This window comes from Fomitiporia mediterranea (genome assembly GCF_000271605.1).
Source record: "Fomitiporia mediterranea MF3/22 unplaced genomic scaffold FOMMEscaffold_1, whole genome shotgun sequence".
Classification (NCBI taxonomy): Eukaryota; Fungi; Basidiomycota; class Agaricomycetes; order Hymenochaetales; family Hymenochaetaceae; genus Fomitiporia; species Fomitiporia mediterranea.
The window spans coordinates 1551380-1577312 of NW_006760386.1; the positions used below are offsets into that span (position 1 = coordinate 1551380).

At 47.3% G+C, this 25933-nt stretch overlaps 9 protein-coding genes across 9 annotated transcripts; 4 read left to right on the plus strand and 5 right to left on the minus strand.

Moving 5' to 3' along the window:
- Positions 1–209: 209 nt before the first annotated feature.
- Positions 210–2711, minus strand: FOMMEDRAFT_16255 (DUF185-domain-containing protein). The gene is made up of 8 exons (XM_007261501.1): positions 2367–2711; positions 1989–2312; positions 905–1938; positions 797–852; positions 693–733; positions 502–631; positions 404–442; positions 210–342 (listed from the first exon to the last, which is right to left on the minus strand). The coding sequence occupies exons 1-3, from the start codon at positions 2589–2591 to the stop codon at positions 1117–1119; spliced, it is 1371 nt and encodes a 456-aa protein (XP_007261563.1). The 5' UTR covers positions 2592–2711; the 3' UTR covers positions 210–342; positions 404–442; positions 502–631; positions 693–733; positions 797–852; positions 905–1116.
- A 291-nt stretch (positions 2712–3002) lies between these two features.
- On the plus strand, positions 3003–7524 carry FOMMEDRAFT_137871 (ARM repeat-containing protein; the record flags this gene model as incomplete). The annotated part of the gene is made up of 22 exons (XM_007261502.1): positions 3003–3078; positions 3131–3220; positions 3280–3342; positions 3393–3525; positions 3579–3673; positions 3735–3874; positions 3925–4025; positions 4081–4168; positions 4227–4325; positions 4373–4598; positions 4653–5019; positions 5078–5602; positions 5659–5773; positions 5824–5895; positions 5951–6086; positions 6142–6251; positions 6313–6483; positions 6549–6609; positions 6666–6754; positions 6815–6991; positions 7053–7216; positions 7273–7524. 22 exons carry the CDS (start codon positions 3003–3005, stop codon positions 7289–7291), a joined length of 3117 nt encoding a protein of 1038 aa, XP_007261564.1. The 3' UTR covers positions 7292–7524.
- Positions 7525–7851: 327 nt separating this feature from the next.
- Positions 7852–9081, minus strand: FOMMEDRAFT_37360 (uncharacterized protein; the record flags this gene model as incomplete). The annotated part of the gene is made up of 2 exons (XM_007261503.2): positions 7852–7939; positions 8009–9081. Coding segments are annotated over 2 exons (1161 nt in total), but the record flags the coding sequence as incomplete, so codon positions are not given.
- A 465-nt stretch (positions 9082–9546) lies between these two features.
- Positions 9547–12993, minus strand: FOMMEDRAFT_137873 (Cl-channel protein; the record flags this gene model as incomplete). The annotated part of the gene is made up of 21 exons (XM_007261504.1): positions 9547–9714; positions 9779–10095; positions 10148–10382; positions 10436–10461; positions 10519–10658; positions 10711–10781; positions 10836–10923; positions 10981–11058; positions 11107–11120; positions 11176–11307; positions 11368–11397; positions 11448–11701; positions 11759–11834; positions 11893–12000; positions 12054–12070; positions 12128–12144; positions 12203–12252; positions 12302–12405; positions 12464–12715; positions 12769–12926; positions 12977–12993. The coding sequence occupies 21 exons, from the start codon at positions 12991–12993 to the stop codon at positions 9547–9549; spliced, it is 2352 nt and encodes a 783-aa protein (XP_007261566.1).
- A 168-nt stretch (positions 12994–13161) lies between these two features.
- FOMMEDRAFT_130762 (V-type ATPase) lies at positions 13162–13690 on the minus strand (the record flags this gene model as incomplete). Its single annotated transcript, XM_007261505.1, has 4 exons — positions 13162–13341; positions 13395–13495; positions 13552–13633; positions 13688–13690. 4 exons carry the CDS (start codon positions 13688–13690, stop codon positions 13162–13164), a joined length of 366 nt encoding a protein of 121 aa, XP_007261567.1.
- A 116-nt stretch (positions 13691–13806) lies between these two features.
- FOMMEDRAFT_16256 (uncharacterized protein) lies at positions 13807–18271 on the plus strand. The gene is made up of 16 exons (XM_007261506.1): positions 13807–14099; positions 14161–14275; positions 14335–14503; positions 14563–14690; positions 14742–14927; positions 14980–15304; positions 15356–15538; positions 15593–16020; positions 16068–16143; positions 16194–16351; positions 16411–16511; positions 16564–16891; positions 16946–17225; positions 17279–17513; positions 17570–17679; positions 17738–18271. The coding sequence occupies exons 1-16, from the start codon at positions 13856–13858 to the stop codon at positions 18089–18091; spliced, it is 3420 nt and encodes a 1139-aa protein (XP_007261568.1). The 5' UTR covers positions 13807–13855; the 3' UTR covers positions 18092–18271.
- A 2-nt stretch (positions 18272–18273) lies between these two features.
- FOMMEDRAFT_100978 (kinase-like protein) lies at positions 18274–22125 on the plus strand. The gene is made up of 14 exons (XM_007261507.1): positions 18274–18883; positions 18953–19054; positions 19110–19292; positions 19346–19361; positions 19424–19433; positions 19497–19577; positions 19633–19837; positions 19890–19906; positions 19960–20029; positions 20053–20056; positions 20150–20183; positions 20239–20282; positions 20329–20407; positions 20474–22125. The coding sequence occupies exons 1-14, from the start codon at positions 18663–18665 to the stop codon at positions 21757–21759; spliced, it is 2352 nt and encodes a 783-aa protein (XP_007261569.1). The 5' UTR covers positions 18274–18662; the 3' UTR covers positions 21760–22125.
- On the minus strand, positions 22120–23393 carry FOMMEDRAFT_115986 (P-loop containing nucleoside triphosphate hydrolase protein; the record flags this gene model as incomplete). Its single annotated transcript, XM_007261508.1, has 3 exons — positions 22120–22258; positions 22312–22957; positions 23085–23393. The coding sequence occupies 3 exons, from the start codon at positions 23388–23390 to the stop codon at positions 22233–22235; spliced, it is 978 nt and encodes a 325-aa protein (XP_007261570.1). The 3' UTR covers positions 22120–22232.
- Positions 23394–23953: 560 nt separating this feature from the next.
- Positions 23954–25650, plus strand: FOMMEDRAFT_74946 (DUF914-domain-containing protein; the record flags this gene model as incomplete). The annotated part of the gene is made up of 8 exons (XM_007261509.1): positions 23954–24300; positions 24355–24401; positions 24459–24506; positions 24558–24651; positions 24707–24912; positions 24986–25281; positions 25361–25442; positions 25511–25650. The coding sequence occupies 8 exons, from the start codon at positions 23954–23956 to the stop codon at positions 25648–25650; spliced, it is 1260 nt and encodes a 419-aa protein (XP_007261571.1).
- Positions 25651–25933: the final 283 nt, after the last annotated feature.

The window sequence follows — 25933 nt, forward strand, 5'->3', positions numbered from 1 at the left end:
AATAGTTTAATATCTGCGTTCATCATGTCTTCTGATGTATTACCAAAGAGCAACGAAGAATATGGCACGTTGGAATACTGGTATGTACGCCTCTGGTCCCACAATGAAGGTAACTTGACTTCTTGAACGTAATAAGGAATGTCCGATATCGCAAGTAACTTATATAAATTCACTCAACCGTCTCATCGGTGCAAATAACGATTACATAGGGAGGCCGATGGAGCGACATTCGATTGGTTTAAAAGCTACAACGACATAGCACACATTATCCAACAAGTCATTCCCACCAAGGAGTCAAGAATACTAATGCTTGGATGTGGAAATTCCAAACTGTCTGAAGAGGTATTGATACGCAGCTGAGTTTAATACTCAACATATCTTTTCATCAAACATTCCTATGCAGATGTACGACGATGGGTACCATAACATAGTAAATGTGGACGTGAGCCGTCGAGCGTCGTCCTTAATGTTTGATTTCACTCAAATGAAGTGACCTGCTAGTATTCGGCCGTCGTGATTGAACAAATGCGTGAAAGGTACAAGAATTCAAGACCGTCAATGACATGGAACGAAATGGACGTTAGGAACCTCACGTTTGAAGACTCAACATTTGACGTGGCTATAGACAAAGGTTAGTAGAGTATACCTGTTGGACATATTTCCTTCAGTGACTGATTTCAATATACATTTAGGGACTATGGATGCCATGATGTCTTCCAAGGGGGATGTTTGGGCAAGTCATTGTGCCTTCTCGTCATACGCGTATTACATGGTGTAATTTTGACAAACGTCACAGGATCCACCAGAGCAAGTAATTAATGATTGCACCAGAGAAGTGGATGAAGTTTTGAGGTACGGATACATAGCAAACAAATTATCTGATATTTACCAGGTTCTACATTAGGGTCCTAAAGAAAGGTGGCGTTTTCCTGTACATCACATTCGGTCAACCACACTTCCGAAAGAGATTCTTAACAAGACCCAACACAACGATGGAGATTCGAGAGCTCGGAGAAATGTTCCATTACTATGTGTACATCATGAAATCCTGACGACAAATTGACAAATGAACGAGACAGCAGAGCCTGCAGTATAATCTACACAAAATAACCCCAATTAAAACAAGAACTTGACATTCTTATAATAATCCAACATTGGGTTCTCCCCGTTTCTGAGTCGAGTCCGCTCCAAGTCTGCGTAGGTCTCCATGAACTCTTTGTGCGTGAAGACACTGGATTTTCGCTCGCCCACTGGCAACCCACTCGCAGAAACCACTCCATCGAGGGGTGAGCGTCTATTTGGAGGGCGAGAAGAGAAGAATTCGGAACCTAGCGTGAGAGGGGAAACGCTATGCCAAAGCGGACTAGAACGCGGCGGCGGTGGAATGGGGAGATCAGATGCGGAGGGTCCGCCCGACATGCTTGGATTAGGGCGAGCTAGGACGTGCTCGTACATATCCCGTAGTTGTTCAAAGTTCGTCGGGAAGAAAATATCGAAGTAGCCTTGTCTGACGAACAGAGACCTGCAAGGTACCATTGTGTTTTTGTATCGCGTCTGGACGACGGGAGCATTGTAGCCCGGTACAGTGTCCGGCAATGTCGCGAAATCTGACAAGATGAGACGATGCAACGGGAAATATGTCCGTAAAGTAGATAATAGTGATAAAAGGCGAGTTGGGATGTATTCCGGTTGTGAGAGATTGGGCACGAAAGGGAAATTCGAGAATAAATTCCTGAATCGTCGGGATGAACGAAAGATTGCTGGCAGAGGTGGCGGATGACCCAGTGCTAGTCTCATTGAGAGGAACGAGGACATCAATGGATCCGTGATGCGAGTATAGTGCATATGGAAGTCCCCTCCATCGTCTATGCTGACGAAAGCCTGGTAAGGTTCCAATGTCTTCAAGTCATAACGAATCATATCATGAGCAAAGTTATCCTAGGACACTTTAGTAAAAATGCAATTACGGCTCAGAATAGGACACTTACAATAACCTCCATCATCACTATAAAGCAAGGTGCAGGTTCGTCTCTCTTCCAACGGAAGATACTCTTGTTGACAACTTCTACGCAATCATGCACGGAGCTGAGGCTCTGTCTTTGTCTCTCTGCAAGGCTAGCACTGATTTCAATGATAGTGTAACGCGTCCGTTCATAGACCTCAGGATGACGGTCTTGAATAAAGTTCAGAACATCCATTGCCAAAGACCCGTTTCCAGCACCGATCTCGTAAAGGTTCAGATCCTCATAGGGAAAATACTTCAGAAGGTACTCGGAGACTATGCATTGCCCTATTGCTTGTCCAAAGTGCGGCTTTGTGAAGGAAAATCAACATCAAAAGAGGCGTCCTTGTTGTTGGGTACGTACACGAAACAACTCTGTGGGCGTATGGAAGATTTGTCGACCTGGTCCATCTCCATCCTTCCCGTAACTCTCGTACTTTTTGGCTACAACATCTTGAAACTCGTTTCCATCTCGGATTTTGCTAAAATCAATTACTTCTTCTAAGCCCGAGAAGATAGTAGCCTGCTTCGGAAAATAGCCATAGTTCGGGTTGTACAACGCGTCTTCGATGTAGTCGCGTACGAGCATCTTGACTCTTCGTGGCGGTTCCACATTGCTTTCAAGAGAATTGGCCGTGACGATCTTGTAATTGACATGTTCGCTGGTCGACGCATCTGAGTTTTCTGGTCTCGTGTTATAGTCAATTTTGTCGGTGCGTTTGGGATTCTTAGGCGATGTCGACGGAGATGACGCGGAGGCGTAAGACCGGGGACAGAGTGACAAGCGGTAGTTGGTTCGCGCATTCAAAATGGCACGTAAGCATGAGGGTCGTGTTACCCATCTTGCTCTGAGCATGAGCTCTTGGGTCGGCAACTCGTGGAGGAGAAACACGGGGAGACTGCTCAGTGTACCGTAGCCACAGAGCAGACGCGTCGATCACGAAATAAATTCTCAAGCTGATCGTCGCATACACTCTAGCATTGACCGCTACTTGCCTTCATGGAGTCAACAGAGCGACATGTACGCGCCTGGATTGCTACGGGCCGCGATGAGGAAATCGCACAGCTAGTTTCAGGTATGACTGTTTACTTGTATCTGGTCCGAAAGCTAAGGAAAGATCGGCGTAGATATTTCATCTGGTCAGACTACACTCCTCAACGTAGTAAAGGCGTTGGGCGAGTATCTGACCTCGGAGGAGGATATCCTGAGGACGAAGGGCAAGATATACATAATAACTATGCTTTTGAAATGTACTCATGTCGTACTCGGTGAACAGGAGTAGACCTTTTGTCCCAAATTATTGAACGATGCTCACCAGAGAAGATAAACCGACAAGCAAGTTGGTTACCGTTTATTAAGGATGTCTTCCCCACCTTACCACTACATTAGCACGAGTATTAACGGCTTTCTATGCTGGAAAACTGGAAGACACCGAGACGACTATCCCTGCTCTGAAGGGTCTTGTCCCTTTGTCTGGCTTTACCACCTTCTCTGATGTTGACGCTGTTGACATAGCCAAGGCGTACGTGACAAAGTCCTGTACAATATGAAGTCCTGCTAAACCTTCTAACGTAGCATATTCGCACACGTCGACATGAAGAAACTCAACCAGTCCACACGATATTTGGTGTTCAGGATCTTGGATTCTTTGATAGCTCACCGCAGAAGTGGTATGTCTGAGATTGACATACGAAAGGTCCTCGGAAAGCTCTGACGTACTTTCACATGAAGCCTTGATCGAAATGGGTGATGATTTTCTGACTGGATATACCAACCTTGTGGATGGCGAGAAGGACCCACGGAATCTCCTCCTTGCATTCTCGATAGATCGCGTCATCTGCATAGAATTTGATATCTCTCGCCTTGTCGAGGTAAATTTACTTTCTATCAGTTTTGTGCTGTCTTTTTGACTATACCTTAGGTGATGTTCAATGTTATCTTTTGTTACTTCCCCATCACGTTCAAGCCTCCCGCAGACGATCCCTATGCTATCACGGCTGATGACCTCAGACTCGTGTTGCGGTACGTTACTGTCTGTCTATTGCATTGATCTGTCCATTAAACATGGTTCTGTAAGATCCTGTATGAGCGCGTCGCCGCTTTTCGGTCAATTAGCGATTCCGTTGTTTCTGGACAAACTCTTGGGTGGTTCTCCTGCTACCAAAGTAGGTACATCACTACCATGCCTGAGCGATAGCAACGAGATGCTAATCAGTACTCAAGAAAGATATTATTGAAACTATCTCTATCTGCATAGCTGTATATGGTTCTGCGGCGGTGAATAATTTCTCCAAGAAATTATGGAACTCCCTTAAGATGGAGGTGAGGACATGTCTTACTATCCTGATTAAATATCCAATTATGGGCAGGTATTCCAACCAGTCAATCCTGAAATTGAAGCAGAAGCATTAAAGGCGACAGAAGTTCTAATACGAACTATCTACGGCTTTGACGGAAGCTCCGAGAGATCAGAAGACCACATTGAAGGCTTAGTTGCGGATATCTGCAGCGAATGTTTAGGACTGATGAGCGAACCTGAGAAAAGTCAAGCAGTGCCCGCCAGTAAGGTAATCGCGGCTCTCATAGGGACGACGCGTACGTGAGTTGTTCCCTGACGTTAAATTTACACTTACCATGGTCCATTTGCAGCGAGTATCTCCAAATTCGTTCTGTCACAGGTTATTCCTCATCTTTTGAAGCTATTCCGCGATCCAGATGAATTGGTACATCGTCCTCAGATCCTTACGTTACTATGCGTGGTTGTATCTGCAATAGATGCAAAGCGAACGACGCTGGAAAATTACGGGCTGCAGGCTCAGTTATTAACGCTCAAAGATGACGTCCTTGGTGCCTTTGTAGCCGGATTGAAGAGTCCGAGCAGTTGCGAGGCTGCGCTTGAAGGCATTCGAAATCTTGCTAGGATGCAGGACGTTTTGACAGACGAAGAACTCGTATATGTTGTACACAACATTAACGAATTACTGCAATCTGAGAAGAATGACTCCGACGAAGCAAGGCAAGCTCCCATCTTGATGATTGGTTGATTGAACAAGACTAATCGGTCGTATTTCTAGCGATGAATCCGCCGATGATGCTCTCGGTGTCCTTATTTCGATCGCTGAAAGAAATTCCAAAGCGATCGAAGAGTATACGCTTCCACTTCTCTTCACCTCTCTCCCAGACTCACCTCCATCTCGTGACGCTCATCGGGAGCGAGCGAAATGCTGGCGGACCTTGCGATTGCTGGCACGCCTATGTGTCCCAGCTCCTCTATTCGAGACACTGGTAGTGCGCTTGACAACAAAGCTTGACATTATCTGCGCGCCAAAAGCCGAATTAAATAATGAGGAAGACTCCGAACTGCGAATAGCATACACCCACGGTATTCTACGAACGTTGTCATCTGTGGTAGAGCTCAAAGCAAATGCCAACCACGTGGACATATCAAAATATATCGACCGACTGGTCCCGCGGTTGTACAGTTTGTTCATTTACCTGTCTATTTCAGGTGGGCCGTCAGTCTCGAATGACCCGCATCGGAAGTCGCTTGCGGTAGCTGGACAAGTAATTACAACGATTGTACGAACCATTCCGGTCGAGTAAGCCTTCAAGCTACGATCTACAGTGGTCTGATGTGCTTACATCGATGTTGAAGGCGGCAACAGAAGCTGGCTCAAGACCTTTACTCTGCTTACTTTGACGGGAGTCTAGACGCTCTCTGTGGTCGACATCATGCATTCCCTGTCGGTAGAGCCTTCAAGCCGTTCGAGGTTGGCACACTCATTCCTTGCCAAGTTCAGATTTAAATTGTATCTTTCAGAGTGTTTCAACTGTTTCGGAGCGTGACACAATCGTCCTTCTGTCTTCTGCCTGCGTCGCATTCCGCAAAGATGTACGTTTCCTCATCGCCTGCAGATCAAACTATGTAATTAATTAATATTGTTCAGGTCCTCTTCCCTGACCTGGACTCGAACCAGATACTCATCGGCATACAAGATTGGGTGCTCGATGTTGCGGACAACGACTTTCAACGGCGTGCGGCAAATCATCTGCTAGCATCTATCCTAAATAAGAACGCAGAAAGTGAGTGTATGCTATCATGTACCGAACAACCGACATGCTAACAAGACGATTTTAGAGTTGTCCCCGTTTATTTCCAGGCAACTTGAAGACGTATACCCGAAAGGCATACTGAGCATTGAAGTACCAGCAGAACGTCGGCGGAAGGCTATTCATAGTTGGGTTTGGGTAAGCAACTCCGCAATTCCTTGAGTAAATGCGCATTAGATGGTTCACCAATGTGCCACAGATAGCCAAGGCTCTCGTCCTCCTTAACAGCCCTTCTGTAACGAGTCTAGTGAATAGCCTGTTCAACATCTTTATGGACGAACAAGTCGGATGGGATGCTGCGAGAGCAGTCGGCGAGATTGCGAGCGGAGGCGATGATATTTTGACGAAATCAAACCATGCAATCATCAAGGTATCGTGCTTTTGTCAGAATACCTGACGATTGGACAAATGATTCCTTTCCTTTCCCTTTTTTAGATTCTCTACGCTCAAAAATATTATAAGAATGTTCTACCGAGAATATTAGAGAATATAAAAGGTAGTAGTGCTCGTAAGTACACAATTGGTAACAATTCTGAGGACAGCACCTTTTAGAGCCGGAAGAACAAAAAGCCAATCTTGTCGCACTCTCTGCATTGATATCTTCGTTGCCAAGAACGGTTTATGTGAATGACATGCCAACCGTACGAAGTTTTTTCAGTACTCGAACAGAACTCGTTTCACTCATACTACGAACTACATAGCTCACACCACACTTAATCCGAGGTCTCGACCTACCAGACGCTGAAATTCGAACAAGTATCATAAGTACCATTACAACTGTCGCTAGTAATGGGGCTCAGGACGCCGTCCAAGCGCATGCAAGGACTCTCGTATTGGCCATGCTCAAAAATGCTCTTCCTCAAGAGGCATCCTCTTCTGTAGGCCTTAAATTCTTATAAACATGATAACTATGTACTGTTACTAATATCTAATCCACAGACTCTACGTTTGTCCGCGCTCAAATGCCTCGCTGTTCTTCCTAGCGCCGTGCGATACGATGTCTTACACCCTCTAAAGGCTTCCGTGCTTCGTGAACTTGGTAAGTCTCTGGATGATCCAAAACGTGCGGTGAGGAAAGAGGCAGTGGTTGCGAGGGCGGCTTGGTAAGTGCTCCTCTAAGCAGAAATAACAAATGTAACTAACCTATTTCGTGTTTTAGGTTTGCATATAAAGGATGAAGTATAGATAAAGCTTCTGTATTGGTCGAGTACAAGAATTGCAGCGAAAAAACGGATGTGCAATCTACAAGGGATACAATATTCTCTTTGGCAAGGAACCTTGCAACATTGGCGTATGCACCTTAGGCCAGTTATCGTCTTCGTTCTACCCGTGAAATATTCACTCCATAGATGTCGTCAATCGTCCCTGCCATAAATCTATCTGTGATACAATACTATGTAATACCATCCGCCACATTATCCTCTAAATTTTACCAAGGGTATCAAAACCAAATCACCATGAACAATTATGTAGCGCAAGGAAAGAAAGCCGCGAATTAGCACTGTTAACAACAAAAAAATTGCTTGATGCTAGCATAAGTGTGATTCACCACCAATGAACCATGCATGTTCAAAAGATCGGTGAATAGAAAAAGAAAGTTGACCTCGAAAAACTCTAAAAAAACATTCCGGCATGAGGGTAAGCAAACTACTAAAGGTGTGCATGAAGAAGGACAAAACATTATAAGGGTTGATAAGTACAATTGCATATAGAACAAAGTGGTTTGACAAAGAGAAAATCAAGACTTTGCCATGATAGCCTGAGTTTTCATCCCTGCGTCCGCTAATGCGAGTTCGAACGCGCGTAGGTGTTCGTCTGTGGTTCGTCTCGCGTCAAGTCGCCTGTGTTTGCCATTTGGCATATGATGATTGGTGTTGGAATCCGAGGTGGAGAACTTGTTGTTGTCGTCACCATCTAACCCTGCCTCCCATCTTTCGATCTTCAGCCGACTCTGTTCCGCGCTGTCCCATTCTGATCGCCATCCGCCGAGTTTGTTCTTCAGAGCACGGATTTTTCGACCAGCGTCTGCGTTCGCTGCGCCATTCATCTGCGCGTGTTCTGAGATGGCTGTGAGAGATGTTGCGAGGGAAGTTGTGACAGTTCGGACGTGGACCAGCTCGGGAATAATCTTTGGGACTGTTGGCGGACCGGTCATTGGCGGAGGAACGACGAAAGAGTCTTTCATTGGAGAAGGCGTGTCAACGTCCTCGTCAAAAGTCTCGTCTCCTTCGTCTTCAAGGAAATGATCATCCGGATTCATTTCCCAGTCATTCGAAGAAGCGCGTTGGTGTGCACGAGTATCCTCCTGAATTGTTTCCATCACCACTCCATTCGAGCGCGCCCCGTCCACGGGTCCCGGTTTGTCCGACAGACCGTCTACTTCCTTCAAAGCATCCAACTTCCCAAGAACGTCATTCCCGTTTACCTCTCCAGCAATCTTCCTAAACTCCCTTTCATATTCCAACAATTCCCGCACCTGGCTCTCCCGATCACGTACTGAGTCATTAATATGCCTGATTATATCCGAAGCGAACTTCTCGATGGAGGGTTGTGAAGAGGATGAATGTGTAGAGTCGGCGTCTAGGTGTCGTAATTGTGAAAGGAATTTGTCGGTGGATTCTAGGTCCTTTGCCAGGACGTCCATTGGATCTTGTTGAGGTTGCTGCTTCGCCTGAGGTTTACCGGGACTGGACGAAACTCCCGATCCGAAATGTACGGCGAGGTCGTCTATTGGTGGCTCATCCCCAAGCTCAGGTGCGTGTCCATTAGGCACAGGTCCATCGTATGCATCACCAATCTCGTCTGCGAGTGACTCTCCGCCTGCATGACCATTCAATTCTGGCTCCTCATCAATCCCTTCCGCGCCTTCGTCATACTCTATCCCAAACTCCTCTTGTAATAGCTTCGAACCAGCACTCGGTTCTGGCATGAGCGCAGCAGCAAGTTCATGCGCGAGAGAATGCATCCCGGATCCCGTACCCGAAGTACCATCGTCGTTGTCACTATTAAACTCCGCAGCTAAGGACGAGGACGTCACCGACGATTTTCGATTCTTGCTAGCCTGCCCCGATACCCTACGCGTGCCATTTCGTGGTGCAGCGAGGAAGCTCATGTTCTTGTTTGTCTGTTTGTTTGCTTAAATGACTCGTGAGATATGAGATGTGAAATTGTGTGAGTGGTAGTGGAGAGAGAGAAAGACGCGTGCGGTCGCTTTACGGGAATTACAGTAGGAGGGGCTAATCAATTCAATTTGACGCGTCTCGTTGGCCTACGCGACGTGGCTTACAAAATGAATTCTTACACGTAGTCAGGAGGTTCGTTCTTCCCTTATTCAGGACATTCTGACCACACTCCCCATACCATATAGTCCACATAGACAATGCGAAATATTAAAGCAAAATGCATTATAAAATGTCTAGAAATAGTTCTATGCCTATCTCGCTTCCCATAATACCTCAGGTGAGCTCCCCTCCTCGTGACGTTCTTCCCGAGCCAGCGCTCCAACAAACGGAATGTGTGAACTCATTAATGAAACAATGTCCGCTTTCGTCACCAACCCTTCGAGCTTACCAAAGCGAGTAAAGAAAACATATCGCATATTCTATAAGAGATTATCATTATTAGACAAATGGCAATGCCAGTGAGCATGAACCAAAGCTACATACCATCTTTTGGAACATCTTGACGACGAGCTCCTGTGGTATCTCTTTTCGCAGTTGAATCGCCGCCTCATCGACTAAAGCGCATAAGTCGATATTCGTCGAGTCTACAGCAGCCTTGACAAATACGACAACTTGATTCATGGAATCGGATGAGAGGAACGGATCTTCTGAAGTATTAGAGAGAGGCTGTATTATACAAACGAATGGGAGGCACGTACCGATCGCTGCCTTTAATTTTGTCCTCATCACGTATCCATATAATTCTTTATCTGAAGATACGACAGGATAACCGTGGTAATCATGATCCTTCACCAAACGATCTATGACAAGACAGGTCAGATTAAAAGAAATAAACATGGTTGAGCACCATACCTAAGTCTTGTACTGTACAGCCAAAGGCATCGATCGTAGCGAGTCTCTCAATTGGTATCATGACATTGCCCGCGCTCTCGCCCTTATCACGATACTCGACGGATGACAACCAAGGATATTGCCGTAGCGCAATCCACCTTGTATAGATACCTTCCTTTCCGAACGCATCTCCAACCCACTTTGCAACCATAACAGAAATCATAATTGGCAGGACATGGGACAGGGCGCCGGTAAGCTGCGATACAAATTAGTATTAGTAAAGAAGGTGAGATCGTAGCAATAGTCTACCTCGAAGAGAATAACAACAAGAGATACTGCCAAATATAGATATTAGCTGTTGTATTGGCGACAAAAAGCAAGACATAACGTACTAGTCATCCTTGTCACTCCTCCTAGCATTGCAGAAGCACCAATTACGGCATAAAACCCGGGAGAAATGCATTGTACGGTAGGCTCCGGAGGGCACGTTGTAAAGACCCACAATGTCGGATGAGCACGGTGTAACCATTGACTATAGTTCATTGTGAGTATATATTCGATGCATAACGGATGTCTGAACTTACACAACCAATCCTACAGCTCTGCCGAGGCAGGCGCCGATTGTAATTGTTGGTAAGAATATTCCTGCCGGAACCTAGAACTAGTAATAAGAATTCTCGTCACATAACTCAGGTCGTAGATGTCTTACCATCATTCCGAACGACCAAGCTGTGAGACCAATTTTTATGGCTGCAGTGAGCACAAGAAGGAAGATATTCTCGACTATGGCATTCGGGCTAAGATACTACTACTAAGATTCAATTGCTTGGAAGCGAAGGCGAAGCAGAACGTACTTGCACAGTCCATGATAATCTCCCTTGGAGATATCACACTCCTGGAAGAGGTTTGACACCAAGTCCGAACTTTGCACCCTATTAGATGATCAGTAGATAATCCACTTGTGCGAGAAAAATAATGACCTTAAGAATACAATCTAGACATCGGCTTCCGTGAGACAACAACGTCCCCATGCTTAAAATAATGCTTACCAAGTAGCTGATTGCGGCCGTAAATGCAGTCGCGCCAACGACTTCCAAGATTGGATTATCGCGAAGGTAGCTGTTCTGACGATACACGGCGGCAGCAACATTCAGTCGAATGAGCATAGCACCGAGTACGCCCTAGAGGTATTGATAGGTACACTGCACATTTAAAAAGGACTATAACTGGAATTAACTTACTCCAATGACACTCAGAAAAAGCCAAGGAAACTTTGTACATCATTAGTACCACATGGAAAACGAGAAGAATGCGAACATACAAGTTCAAATCCTCTCCAAGTGTCGCTTCCACTCGAGACTTCGAATAGCACAAGTTTCGCGGTCCCGAAAGGATCCACATATTGAAGAGAAACTGCCGCAACAGCGGAGGTCACAAAGCCTCTCCATATGACGTCCGAATCGCTTGCAAAGACGTCAAGCTCTTCCAGTCCAAAGAGAACACCGCCTAACGGACTACCGAATGCTACACTGATCCCGGCTGCTGCCGCAGCTGCGAGGATACGTCTCTTTTGTGCTATGGGAGGGTTGTTACGTCCAATGCAAAGGTCAGTGTTGACTAGGTGAAGCTCACCCTCGTTGCGCAGGTGCTTGTTGAAGGCCTTTGAAATGAGGAAGGCCATACAACATGATACATGGACGAGCGGCCCCTTCAAGTTTTACCAGCGTCAGCCACACAGCAAACACAGTTGAGGGTGGTAGACTTGCCTCCTTTCCGACAGACAGACCTGAGGCTACGGACAATACAAGGCCAAGGGATTTGATCAACAGTGTCCACGGTCCCAGAAACTCGTCGAAGACGTATCCGCCAAGGATCTACGATGATAGTCAGTGGAATGATTATGGAGCTACGACCGGGCCATACGTACAGCTTTGATTTCAGGAACTGCGATCGAGTATTACAGTTAGTTTACCTTTCATAATAGACATTCATTATACGTACTTCCGGTGTGGAATGCGCTGCATACAAAGGTTTCGCTGTCAAGAAGACAAATCATCAATCGGTTATGATACTCACTATGGAGCATAAATGAGTACAAGGAACGCTGCGCTACTCGAAAAAGCGATCTGCAAAGTGGTTGAATGGACGAAAGCAGAAAACGATGCCATTACGAACCGCAAGTGAAATATAAATGACCGCCTGTAGAAGAGACTGCACAAAGATGGAATGTACGCCAAACCACTGGCTCCAAGTCAGCCAATCCTCGCACACCTCTCCAGCTGAACTCTTTTCAGGCCAATTCCGCGACGGTACGAGATACTCGTTGAATAGACTCACGGTCAAGACCACTACAGCATGCTACTTGGTTGTAGAAGAACCCATAAGCACAACGACCTTCTCTTAAGTCGCTGAACCAATGAACGAGAATATCTAGCCACGCCCCGATTACACCAATGCCAACGCCAGTACTAACGACTATGAACCAAATTCGTGATGATTCGAGTAATGGGAGGAGGGCACCACGAAGTCCACGAAACGAGCGTAATCGATGTTGTCGAGAACGATCAGCAGCTTCTTCGTGCAGCCAGTCTTTATTGCTATCAGAACCAGTCGAGTTAGAAGACTGGAGTGTGTGTGCACACCTATAGTGTTTCCGTCGTGGTACACCGTCTTCGCTTTTGAACGCGTTGGGACCGTCTCAAGCAGCTCATGATTCTCGTGCAGTTCAAATGACTCCCCTGCACGGGTTGTTTCTGGTGCTCGAGCCCATGGATCTTCCCAAGAATCAAAGTCGTCAAGCCTAGGATTGGATTTATTACGAAATATTTGTTTTGTTATTTCTTCACTTACCCTACATCGCGTGCCATGGTGATAGTACAGGACAAGAGTAAACAGCCATAAATACGCGTGATGCATTTCAAGTCCGTAAAATACATGGTAAAGGATACTATAGAGACTACTCTACGGAATCCTTCTTAGAAGATATGAATGCAATGAAACAAGCGTAACAGATGCGCAACAGCCATATGTCAATATCAGGGGCTCTCAATCTTCTTGAGGTTCCGATGGAGTTCAGGCTTGACCAGCGTCACTCGATCAATGAGTTTCTTCACCACCTCAGCCTCGTGAGCCTCATAAGACTGCATAATCTCAGTAAGCTTGACTTCTGTCTCCTTGTCGATGGCCGACTGGGACGTTTGGGTCGTACCGGCTCGCTGTGGCGAATGCATTAGCGTTAGTGCAGAGGGGAGAGCTCGTAAGTACATACGGATTGCTCGAATGCCTTGAATTCCTTCTCTTTCAAAGCCTTGTATTCTTCAATTTCTTTCTCTGCCTCAGAACGTGCATCCTTTAATTTCTGGACACGGTCTGCGAAGAGATGATTGTCAGATAGGAGCGCCACGGACACCGATGCATAAACGCACATCGGCGAGCCTCATCCACGACTTTCTGCGCGTCTTTCTCCGCATCAAGAAGGGTCTGGATACCTTGGTTCTGTGTTGAGGCCTAGGGAAACACGATGAATAAATTAGCAAATAAATGCGCAGAGGAAATACAGACCATGGTGGCAGTCGAGGACGAAGAGAGACGAAAGAGGCAAGTGGGTTCTGCGTGCAACGCGTCTCAAGACGGGCAGCGCCTTTCTTGTCCGTGCTGCTCTTCGTCGCGCACGACCACCAGTCGCGCATGGGAGCGAGGTGTAGACAGCACTGACAACATCGTTCATTGATGGATCCCTTGCAAGCACTCCAGGCAGCGTACTCGGTGCAGCCTGACTCCAGCGAGCAGGCTGACCTGTTGGCCAAACTCCGTGAAAACCTCGAAGCAAATCCCACCTATATACCAGTACTCGTATCCAACCTCATTAGAGGCGTGTTGGGAGCGAAAGACTCGCTATTAAGACGTTGGACACTCGAACTTTTGCATTATGGGTTAGGGAGGGCGAATTTGCCTGTTGAGAAACGTACAGAGAGTATGTACACTGCGAGCCTCTTCATTGAGTTTTGTGACCTTATGAAATCGTCATTCGTTAGTCGCCAGTCAGTCATTAGACGTCCTTGCCGGTCTCCTTCGAGACACAAATCCAGCAACGGTTAAAGTGGCAATACAATGCTTTGGTTCGGTGTATCCGCTGTTATTCCGTCACCTGTGAGTTCACCCCTCAGATTGCGGCCGTCAAGACCCCGGCGTCTGAATATTGTTTATAGATGCACAAATCGAACGCTAAGACCAATGTGGGAGACGTTGGCGGGTTGCAAGTCGAAGATACTTGAGATGGTCTGGTCGCCGACAACAACATCTGGGATAAAGCTTGTTGCGTTGAAATTCATGCAACGAGTAATTCTCGTCCAGACGAGGGGAGTGTCAGATCCACGGGTAAGCTTTTATCAATATACATTACTGTGCCTACCTTACATGAATACTATCATTTACAGCTTCAGAAACCGAGCGACCCCAATCTTTCGTTTTGTCCAGCCGATCATCCTCTCATTAATGTTGCGCAACTTGAAGCAGAGGGGCAGAAGCTTATGGGCGATGTTGTCACTATCTTTTATACAATGCCGTGCGTGATTATTCTTTTCTTTCCGATGAGCTTGCCTCATCGGATATCTAGAAATCCGGACATGATGGCAGCTGTGGTGAATACTTGGAGCTCCATTGCCAAGCAGAGGCCAGCTCTAGCTCATGTTATCGTCTCTGCGCTTACTAGCTGGAACCCGGGAGCCATTTATCATTTTCCTGCCACGGCTGTACGAAGTGTTGAAAAGGCTGTGCGGATTCTCTTATTGCATTTTCAACGGTACGTTGAGACGTTTCTTTGGAATTGCTTTAACCTTACGACTGCTCTACAGTACACCTCAGATTCAAACGATCTATGGTCACCAAATCAACGATGCCCTCACCAAGCAGGCGGTCCGCATGGAGCAAGCCGTTGTTAACGAGAGAAACAGGAAGGCTGCAGCTGCTGCAGAAGCAAGCCGTAAACGGACGATTAATAACCTCAGCGATGAGGCAAGCGAAGCGAAGCGGTTAAAGACGGAGCATGACACTTCAGCGAATGTTTCTAACGTCCTTGCAAATTTTGATTTCTCTGCCCTTCCGCATACCCTTGTTACCGACCTCATAGTTGCAAATCTACAGATTTTGACCGAACAGACTCTGTCCGCTGCCGTGCAGGTGTGCATTGAAGCAAAACGTGTTGTCACAGTCTACTGATATCTAGTTTAGAGGTACAAGCAAGCAAATGGACTGTTACCTTCTGCATCAGTTGCACATGAAACCCCGCCGCCTCCAGAAGCTGCTCAACCTTCGGCTGATGCATCCGCTGTGAAATCCGAACCTGTCGATCCCTTAGCAATGGACGTGGGAGACGAAGAAGTAGAATACGAGCCTGATAGAGTAAATGACGAGGTACATATTTCTCTCATTTATTAATACTTGTTCCACTTAATTGATTTATTATAGATATCACAGAAAGAGGATTTGCCTCCTGGGTTACCAGAGGGCATGGACGAAATAGACATTGACGAAGCGCTGAGGTTCGCTGATTTCAAGCTGCCATCACCTCGGGAATTTTCGGAGCCAGAGAGACAGGACTTACTTCAGCAATCTATGTCGCGAATATGGGATACGAGTAGGGAACTCGTTCCTGCAAGTGACGTTGCTTCACGCACGCACCAGCCTTCCCAAGGTGCTTCCTCGCGAGACCTTTGGATGTTACTACTCGTGCGGATGATTACGCGTGCGGACCCAGAGGAAGAGCGTGCTGAGAAAGATGGAGATGGTGAAACTGAGGATGAGAGGCCTGAGTCTATGGAAGTCGATACCATCTCGAGAAGAGAGCGAATAAGACAGACCCTGTTCGAATACATTGTATCTAATTTCCCGGCAAGGTGAGTGAGTCGCCTGTAAGGTAAGCTTGGCTCTAATTATCCAGCAGGGAAAGACTTGCTGTGACCTGGATGAATGAAGAATGGTACAACGACAAGATCAAAGGCGCAAAGTATCCTGATTGGGTGTGTCCATTTTTCTTTTCGCTGCGTTCGGCTTCTCATTTCAGGGATAGTACCCAGCCTATCCGCTATGGGTCCAGAAACTTGTGACAGCATACGAGCCCATGATAGATACGAAAGACCGAACTTTTTCACGTTTCCTACTTGATATCCCACTTGTCCCTCCGGAAACCTTGAAATTGCTTAGAGATCTCTGTGTCGAACCGGATCGGTGAGCGATATGCACGCCCTTTAACTTCTTCAGAGTCTGAACAAATGCAACTCGTGTAGCATGCAAGTCGGATTTACGACTCTGCGAGAATTCGTAATTCAGCGCGTTCCCTTGCGACAACAAGCGATGAAGATCCTACTGGATTTGACTACACACCAAGGTACTTCATTCTGTTAAGTTGGTTAGATGCGGATACTCATGGTTTTGTACAGACAAAGTCACACGTGGAGCGGCGATAATAACCGTTAAACGATGGGTACCAGACATCCAGCCTATGGGCGAAATGATTCGGACATTTGCTTTGCGGCTTCTTCGCCGTCTTCAAAAACGGCCTGCAAGTGACAATCAAGCAAACGGGCGAGCGGACCATGTAGATGGCAATGCCGATGCTATGGAGGACGGAGAAATGCCGCAGGAAGAAGTAGTACAGACGGAGTACCTTCCGGAGCAGCTCGAATTACCAGCGGAGAAACCCCAGGTCCTTCAACATATGGAACTCATTTTTGCTCTGTGTGTCAAATGTCCTGAATTTTTGGATGAGTGAGTGTGAATCGGTATATCATCTTTCGGATTTGCCCTGATATTTGTGAATAGAATCTTTGATGCGTATGGTCAAATGGACGCTTCTGTTCAGTCGGCCATACAAGGTCTCATCACCGCGCTCATAAGATCCCTCGGGCCCAACCATGCCAAACTACTGGCGCTCATGCATTCTTTCCCTCCTGGCGCTGAATCACTTGCCTTACGTATCCTCACAATTTTCACTGAGAACAGCCGACCAAGCCCATCACTCGTTTCACTTGTCAAATCACTGGCTACTGAACGAGAACTCGACCCTCGATTCCTCATTCCCATTATTGCCGAAATGGACAAGGTAAGGGTTTATCCGATGTGCAAGTGCGGAGTTACTAAATTACCATTGGGCAGGTTGACATTGTCAAGCACCTCCCGCGCGTTGTTTCCATGCTGAATGGCACCGCAGAAGCTAAACAGCTTGTGAAGAGCGTCTTTGAATCGGTTGTCACGACACCCCCGCAAACCTTCGGCAGCGTCACCTCCAATCTTCCTCGTGTTCGGCAAAGCGAGCTACTTACCCCTGCCGAGCTGATGGTACTTTTACATGAATCCGAAAAGGAGATTGGTCTGAAGAGCACAATTGAAGGTAAAGTTGTCACGTTGGTTTTCATTTCGACAAGGATCTGACGTAGAATTGCGAAGCGATTGGCATATGCTTCTCAATGACGGATGTTTTCCGATCTGAAATTCTTGCGGTCGTGATGCAGCAAATTGTCGATGAGCCGGTATTACCTGTGCTGTTCTTACGAACTGTGAGTTGTTCTTCGCATAGCCAATCAATTGCTTTGTTCTCAAAACGTCATCAATCAGGTTATTCAGGCTGTTACCACGTACAAATCGTTAGTCGGCTTTGTGTCTACCACGCTCCTTTCTCGTCTTATCACGAAGAAGATCTGGACGAATCCACCATTATGGGAAGGATTCATTCGGTGTGCGAAGACAATTGCTCCAGCTAGTTTCGGCGCATTACTCCAACTTCCGAAGGACCAGCTACGTGAACTTATCGACAAACAACCAGGGCTCAAATCGGGCCTTCGGGAGTTTGTTCTGAAGAAGGCTGGGAACAAGGCGCGGCAGGCAGGCTTCCTTGATCTTTTTGGTGATGATCGAAGCCAGAGTCCGGCGCCGCAAAGTGAACCCCTTCCAGCTACCCCAAGCGCTTAGGCAACGTGTACTCGGCATGCCGTTTATTCACGTTTTTACCGGCTGTATATAATCTGCGCCATCATCTACTTGCAAATTCGTCGTTCTTGCTATGTTCCTTGGGCAGATTCAGTGCTTTATGGGAGTTAGTAGTTACTCTATAGTGTACACTAAAATACATTAGAATGCAACTTCGCGGACTGAATACATAGAAGGACACTAGTCGTCATCCTCTGAGTCAGACGAGCAAATGACGCGTACGCACGGAAATTACGATTTACATGCGAGTTTCTTTCTTTGTCCGATAGCACAATATTTAATAATAAATATAGCCCTCGCTCTATTCCCTACCTCCATCTAGTCTGAATCTGCTGCTCATTAACTTGCACAGCAACATCCACCATCTTCCCACTGCACCGGCTTGCGGTGTCCGTAATTCTGGCTCGAGGGTGCCTACTTGAATCCGACATTTTGGGCCACGACAACGGCTCATTGCTTCCTCTCCAGCACCACCATCGCGATCCCCACTGCAGCAGATTTAGCACTGGCACTATAAACTTAGCTTGACGTCTCTTCCTCTTCGTTTCGGAAGATGAGTGAGAGGGGTGAGGGGCACGAAGGTTCGGCTCAGCGTCGATCTGGTTCGAGCCGCGTTGGGCGACGCAGGAGTCGCCGTCGTTCAACCACACGTGAGGAGAAGGAGTCCAGCTCTGAGGATAGGGGTTCCGCTGAGGGATCCTGGAACGTCGACAGAGGACGGTCGAGGACGCGCCGTCCGTCCAACCCAGCGTCAGAGGAGAACCTGCGACGGAGGTACGTGCCACTCCACCCGGCCCCTCGGCTAATCTTAACCTTGACCTCATGCACGCGGTCTTATCACAGAGGATACCATGCGCTGTTCTCGTCCTTCGGGAAGGTCTTCCATGTCGAGAAACGATGGAAGATGGTTCGGGATATGGGTTCTGGGGCGTATGGCGTCGTCATGTACGTGCTTCATTATTCCGGGACTTTACGGATGCATTTATTAAACTCGGTTTAGTTCTGCTGCAGACGAGATATCGGGGGAGACAGTTGCGATAAAACTCGTAACTCGGGTATTTGAGAAGACATCTCTTGCAAAACGCGCCTTGAGGGAAATTACACTACTACGACATTTTGCGAATCATGAGAATATCACTGGCTTAATCGATGTAGACGCCATCTCGAAGGATTTTAATGAGATGTGAGTGATATAATTGCCTTGTCGGCAGTGTGCTAACCTTCCGTTGCGTTTAGCTATTTGTTCTTGGAGGTACGATTGCCCCACCTACAGTGACACCGATACTAATCTTGACCTTCTCATTCCGTTCCTAGCCCATGGAAGGTCTGTCCCAAGTCTATCTCTTATGTTGTTTAGGAAATTGACACCACTTCCGTCACCATTCAGCCGATCTCCATCAAATTATTAAATCTGGACAGATGCTTACCAACGAACACATACAATACTTTGTATACCAGATATTACGGGGTGCGTGCTCTTCACTTCCGCAATAAGCAAGTCATTAATGTCGTCATGATGTAAGGGATGAAATATGTACACTCCGCTTCTGTCGTGCACCGTGACCTAAAGCCCGGCAATTTACTTGTTAATGCGGACTGCGAGCTGAAGATATGTGATTTCGGTCTTAGTCGCGGATTCAATTCGGGTCCGGATGAGTATGCCACACATATGACGGAATATGTTGCCACGAGATGGTATCGTGCGCCAGAGATCATGCTAGCTTTCCGGTAGGTACTTGCATTACATCATCGACTCCCCTTTAACATACGACTATAACAGACGATATGATACTGCCAGTAAGTTAGGAAGTGACAGAGCCTAGAGACGTGGTTTAACTTTTAGTAATCAGTTGACGTCTGGTCCATCGGCTGTATACTGGCTGAATTATTACTCGGGAAACCGTTGTTTAAGGGTAAAGAGTAAGTAGTACAATCTCACCATGTTATTGTCTTTTGATGCTGACTTTGTCCACTAGTTATGGTCAGTCAGCGAATCCTTGTGTTTCATGACTGTAAATCTCACTTAGCGAATGATGTCCAGTTGATCAACTTAACAAAATCTTGGACGTCTTAGGTATTTGAAAGCAAGCTTGTCCAATCTGTGCGACGTGCTGATACTGTTCGCTTAGGTACTCCTGAAGAGAGCGTCTTGACGCGGATTGGGAGCGAAAAGGTGAGAGTTTAGTAGGATGTTTTGATCTGTATTCTCATTTGAACAGGCTCAAGCATACGTACGGTCTCTGCCACGACGCAAAACCGTCCCGTTTTCAAAAATCATACCGCACGCTGACCCGCAAGGTAAGTCTCTTGCACCCGTTACGCTTCTTCGATGAATTGCTATATTAAGAATCGTTTTGCGACTAGCTATTGACCTCCTCGACAAAATGCTCTCCTTTGATCCCGAACAACGTATCACAGTCACGACTGCACTTGAGCATCCATGGCTGGCTCAATATCATGATGTGAATGATGAGCCTGATTGTCCTATCATCTATGATAAGTGGCAGGAAATCGAGAAACTCGAAACTATCGAAGACTTCCGGGAAGCCCTATGGAACGAAATCCATGAGTATCGCAGAGAAGTCCGAAGTATTGGCATTGAACTATCCTATGCAAGTCGTACTTCGTCACAGCGGAGCGAACCTCGTTCGGTGGAGGGGCTTCCTGCCGAACCTCCCGCGGAGGGCAGGCCATCCACAATGCAACCAGAAGACCTTACAGGAGCGGCCCAAACTACTGAAACTAGTTCATCAACTGCTGTTGAGGGTGTAATCGGCAACGAATCTTTCGTTAAAGAGGCCAAAGCTGAACCAGAGAAACCGGGATCCGAGACTGCCACTGTAACGGCGCACCCGACAGACGTTCCATCGCCCACAACTGCACCCGCTGCAGCTATACGACCAGGCATGGAGAGGCGCGACTCCATGCGTCCGCCGACGCCAGCGAACATGATGAACGATCCTGTCGTTCATTATGCGCGGAGGTCGAGTTTCCTTCAAGAAAGGAGTCTCCACCAACGAGTCGGCTCAGAGGCGTCGGTTTCTCCCGTTCGTCGTGTTCAGCACCAAGAAGGATTGCCAGTTGCACCGTTTCCTTCTGCGGCGGATTACGCGTCTAGGGCTCCGTCAGGCACAGCATCGGGACAGACTGGTACTGTACCCTTCCCAACCACTGGTACGAGTTACTTCGTACCTGCTCGATCTCGGACGGCGTCAACCGTTGGAGGGGACTATGGAATGGGATTTACTGCGCCCCGCAAGTTGTTGCGTACGCTTAGTACGGTGTCTATTCACGAGAGTGTTGAAGGTCACGAGGGCGGGCTGGCCGCCATGGGTCCCATGGGCAAGGCAATTATCGAACGACGTGAGACCGCTGCTGACGCTCCGCCGAGCGAGATGCCGCGGGACTTCGGCACCGTACGCGAGGAAGAGGGAGAGTATCGTACTGCGACTGCAAGCGGACGTTCGAGTGCGCATTTCAGTGGAAATACTACAAATAGTGCAGGGCCAGAGTCTGCGCGTAAGCAAGACGATAAGGGCGAGGGTGAGAGCAAGGCGAGCTTGCCGCGGTCGCCTACGAAAGCGAAGGAGAATTCGAGTGGAGAGTGCACGCCTGCGAAGAAAAAGGAGAAGCGCTTCATTCTTTTCTGACTGACTACACGTTTGTTTGTAGAGGAGGGGAGTTCCTCGCCGACCATCGACATCAACGCCTTTGCGTCATCGTACCTGAAGTCCAGCACACGATCTTTCCTCATCTTCCTAGCATCACGAGTCCATCTACAACGAGACGACGTCATAGCATTCACTAGATATCTACTTAACAACCAGCCATTCCTAGCCACCCTCTACTACCCATTTCGTCCGATGCTTATTTACCAAAACTGACATAGTCATCAGTGTCACTCACTCCCTTCTGATATTTTGTAGAATAGTAGAGCTTATGTGTACATGATCGTCTGTCGTTTTATCTCTAAACAAATTGCTTGTATGCTCTAATTATTCCTCCTTGTGCTTGCTAATGACATATCAATAACATAATACAACAGGTTGTGTGGTATGTGCATGATGGGAAAATGCAGTATGCTATAGGGAGTGATTATAAAGTGGAGTAGATCAAGTTTGGTTCAGTCACCGAGAACATCTTTGATCCCTGTAAAGAAATATGATTAGCTATTGTTAGATAAAGCGATTCTATTGGCTCACTCTCGATTATATCTAGGTATGCAGTGGTTGCTGGGCTATCGGGATATTCATCCAAGAAACTAACACCATAATCTGCGCTCTTGCCTATTCGCGGATCAAGAGGGACAGCACCAAGCATCTCAACACCCATCTCCTGCGCAAGGCGCTTCGCACCCCCAGTCGTCGGTTTAAAGATTTGCGACTCGGTCTTACACGACGGACACACGAAGCCGCTCATGTTTTCTACAACGCCTAAGACGCGCACGCCGACTTTGCGACAGAAGTCGATTTCGCGGCGGACGTCTTGGAGTGCGACTTCCTGTGGGGTCGTGATGACTACTGCGCCGTCTATTCCGCTTTCTTTGAGGTATTGGACGACGGAGAGGTGTTCGTCAGAGGTTCCTGGTGGTGTGTCGACGAGGAGGTAGTCTAGTGTCCCCCAGTCTACGTCTTTGAGGAATTGGGCTATGAGTCCGTTCTTCTTGGGTCCGCGCCACATTACGGCGGAGGTGGAGGAGGGAAGCATGAGGCCGACAGACATTGCGGAGAGGTTATCGGAGACGTAGACTGGGGACCAGCCTGAGGAGGATGCGTGTACTGTTTCAGAGGCGATTCCGAGGATGGTTGGTATTGAAGGTCCACAGATATCGATATCCATGATCCCGGTCTATAGTTGGAGAAATATATACGATAACATTCAGTAAAACGAATCCAGGAACAAACACACCAAACAATTGAAATGAAAGTATATGCATGTCGGTATCGCGTCAAAGTAGTACTAACTTAGTACGTACCTGAGATTCTTCGTCCGCCGCAAACGCCCAAGCTAACTGAGCACAAAAGGTACTCTTCCCTACTCCGCCTTTCCCACTGAGTACTAGTATCTTACGCCGTACGTTTGCCATTCGTGATCGGATGAGTGGGAGCGCGGGGTCAGGACCTGCTGGTTTGTTGGAGGCGCATATTTCTTGGTTGGCGCATCCGGAGCAGGCGTCGGCTTTGCCTGCGAGCTCTGAGTCGACGCCTGGACAGTGTTCGGGTGCGTTGGATGGTACGATTGAGGGATCGGGTACTGCGACTGGTTGGGAGACGGCTAGCATGGTGGGTAAAGGTGAGGAGGAATTTGCTTGCTCATGGTGCATGGACAGTGGGATATCAGATTAGCAATCAATGAAGCGTCGATCGCCCGATATAGGCATATCTTTAGATCAAGCTTTGAAAAAAAATTCCCCTCCTCGCCCCTCGGACCGACATGTGATTTCACCTTGCACCAATGTTTGCAAAATATCTGTATATAGTACAGCATACAAAAAAACGAATCGAGATTTGGCGGATTAAGAGTGTCTTTGGTATCAGTGTACCTCTCTGATAGCGACCAAACGAGGCTGGAGTGCTGGCTAGTCTACTAGACTGGGTCAGAGATAACACGATTGATCGGAGAGAAGTTGATGCTTTCCCCCGATATGTGTGTTCCTGGAATTGAGCAATTTGTCCATCGCTTACCTACAATCCACATGGCCCTGCAATAGCAGGGGAGGAGCCGTATAAGAAGACTCGATCCGCGATGGACACTCCTCGTGGACCTGCTTGTCTTCCACCTGCATCAGCAGCCTTCAGTGGACCAGGTCTCCCTCTGGAGTGCGAGACAAGACCTAATCAAAGTATGGCGGATATTGCAGTCGTGAGCGACCAGCCTGCACTTGTGCGCACGGACTCAAAGCGTTCCGTCGCCGATTCCATCTCAAAATCAATACGTCGGTCAACTTCCAGCAGCGGACCAGAAGAGCTTCCAAGACCAGTGATTGCAACTCGTCCGCCGATTGACTATAGTTCTCTACCGGCGCTTGTAAGAAGCACTTGGATTCGATTTAGGAGTATCTGGACGCGTAGATTTATCCTGTCCCTTCTTGCGGGACAGGTCGTCTCTCTTTGCATCACCTGTACCAATGTGACGACGACAGAGCTGGTGTCCAGAAATTGGTCGCTTCCGACAACGCAGACATGGTTCCTGTGAGTCTCGGACCAAATCTATTCTTATGGTATAGGCTCTGATATAATGATTAGGTACTTCTCGTTGTTTGCGATATATACTCCGTACACCTTTTATCGATGTCAGTTTTTTTTGAACATCAAGGCAATTCTATACTAAGCGTGTGATTGTTCATTAGACGGACTCACGGGATGGGCAAAGATGGTGTTTAGAGATGGCTGGAAGTGTGAGTCTAAATCTCATTTCGCCCAACGCGCTACTGACTGTATGCTTGTAGATTTTTTCCTTGCTGCATGTGACGTGGAAGGGAACTTCTTAGTTGTCAAAGCATACAATTATACGACGCTGCTCTCATGTATGTTACTGGATGCGTACGTGCCGTGGCTCACATTTCGCCAAGTTCTCTGTCTAAATCAACTTTCTCAGTTGGGCAATTCCTGTCTGTCTATTCTTTTGCTGGTTGTATATGCGCCCGAAATACCAATTGACGCAACTGCTCGGCGTGGTTGTGTGTGTCGCCGGTTTGGGTTTACTCGTTGCGTCCGATCATATCACCGAGAAGGACTACGCTGCAAAGAACATGGCGCTCGGTGATGGATTCATGATTCTGGGAGCATCCCTGTATGGCTTTAGTGAGTTTTGTTATCGTTGTACCATACGTCACAAAAATCGTAATTTACTAACAACAACTACACTTTCTTACAGCCAACGCAACAGAAGAGTTCTTCGTCCGCCGACGCCCCCTGTACGAAGTCGTAGGCCAACTCGGAATGTGGGGGACACTCATCAACGGTATCCAAGCTGCCGGGCTAGAGCACAAGGACATGCGCTTGGCGACTTGGAACGGCGAGAATATCGGGCTTCTCGTCGCTTATACAGGTGCAATGTTCATTTTGTATACAGTCGCGCCGTTGTTGTACCGTTTGGCGTCGTCGGCGTATTATAATATCTCGCTTTTGACGAGTGACTTTTATGGATTGCTGTTTGGGCTGTTTCTCTTCGTACGTCCGGGTTTTTTTATATTACCCTTTTCTGTTTTTGTACGAGACGACTGACTTCCATTGCTTCACTTATTTATAGCACTATAAGCCGTACTGGCTATACTTCCCAGCGTTCGCCGTCGTCATCCTCGGACTTATCATTTACTTCTGGTCTTCCACACGTAAGTCTATCTCATCAAGCAAACTCCTAACACACGCTCTTTGTACCGTATACTAACTTGCCCAACAGCGGAGGAACAAGGTAGACTCGACCCGCGTGTTCCGACGTACGTCACTGGACGAGGAAGTGCCGCAGCTAATGCTGAACCTTCCGGTTCAGGCGACCTTATACGAGACGTCCCAAATAGATCACGGGATTCGAAGGCCTAAGCGCATGCATACGCCTTCACCAGGGGGTTGCTTGCTTGTCCCCTAGTATTGAGATATTGGGAGAGCCTATCTTTATTTTCGGATGCCTGGGTTAAGGTATTTGGTTAGGGCACATTACTTACGTGACGACGAAATGGAATGAGGTATATAAAGAACAATGTAAGGAAATGGAAAGGCTCGTACCTTCGTTATCTATATTTTCTCAGAGGTTACAGTGGAGGGCTTGTAATGTATTTCTTGATTTATCGACCGTTCGATAACCAAAATCAACAGGAAGGGAACA

Bases quoted from the DNA above. Each gene is read 5' to 3' on its own strand.
- FOMMEDRAFT_16255 (XM_007261501.1), bottom strand. From the start codon at position 2,591: ATGCTCGTACGCGACTACATCGAAGACGCGTTGTACAACCCGAACTAT. The intron at 2,313-2,366 runs GTACGTACCCAA...TCCTTCACAAAG, and splicing joins CGCCCACAGAGTTGTTTCGT to CCGCACTTTGGACAAGCAAT. The intron at 1,939-1,988 runs GTAAGTGTCCTA...AAAGTGTCCTAG, and splicing joins TAGTGATGATGGAGGTTATT to GATAACTTTGCTCATGATAT.
- FOMMEDRAFT_16256 (XM_007261506.1), top strand. From the start codon at position 13,856: ATGGATCCCTTGCAAGCACTCCAGGCAGCGTACTCGGTGCAGCCTGAC. The intron at 14,504-14,562 runs GTAAGCTTTTAT...TATCATTTACAG, and splicing joins GGGGAGTGTCAGATCCACGG to CTTCAGAAACCGAGCGACCC. The intron at 17,514-17,569 runs GTAAAGTTGTCA...AGAATTGCGAAG, and splicing joins TCTGAAGAGCACAATTGAAG to CGATTGGCATATGCTTCTCA.
- FOMMEDRAFT_100978 (XM_007261507.1), top strand. From the start codon at position 18,663: ATGAGTGAGAGGGGTGAGGGGCACGAAGGTTCGGCTCAGCGTCGATCT. The intron at 19,055-19,109 runs GTACGTGCTTCA...AACTCGGTTTAG, and splicing joins GGGGCGTATGGCGTCGTCAT to TTCTGCTGCAGACGAGATAT. The intron at 20,283-20,328 runs GTGAGAGTTTAG...TCATTTGAACAG, and splicing joins CGCGGATTGGGAGCGAAAAG to GCTCAAGCATACGTACGGTC.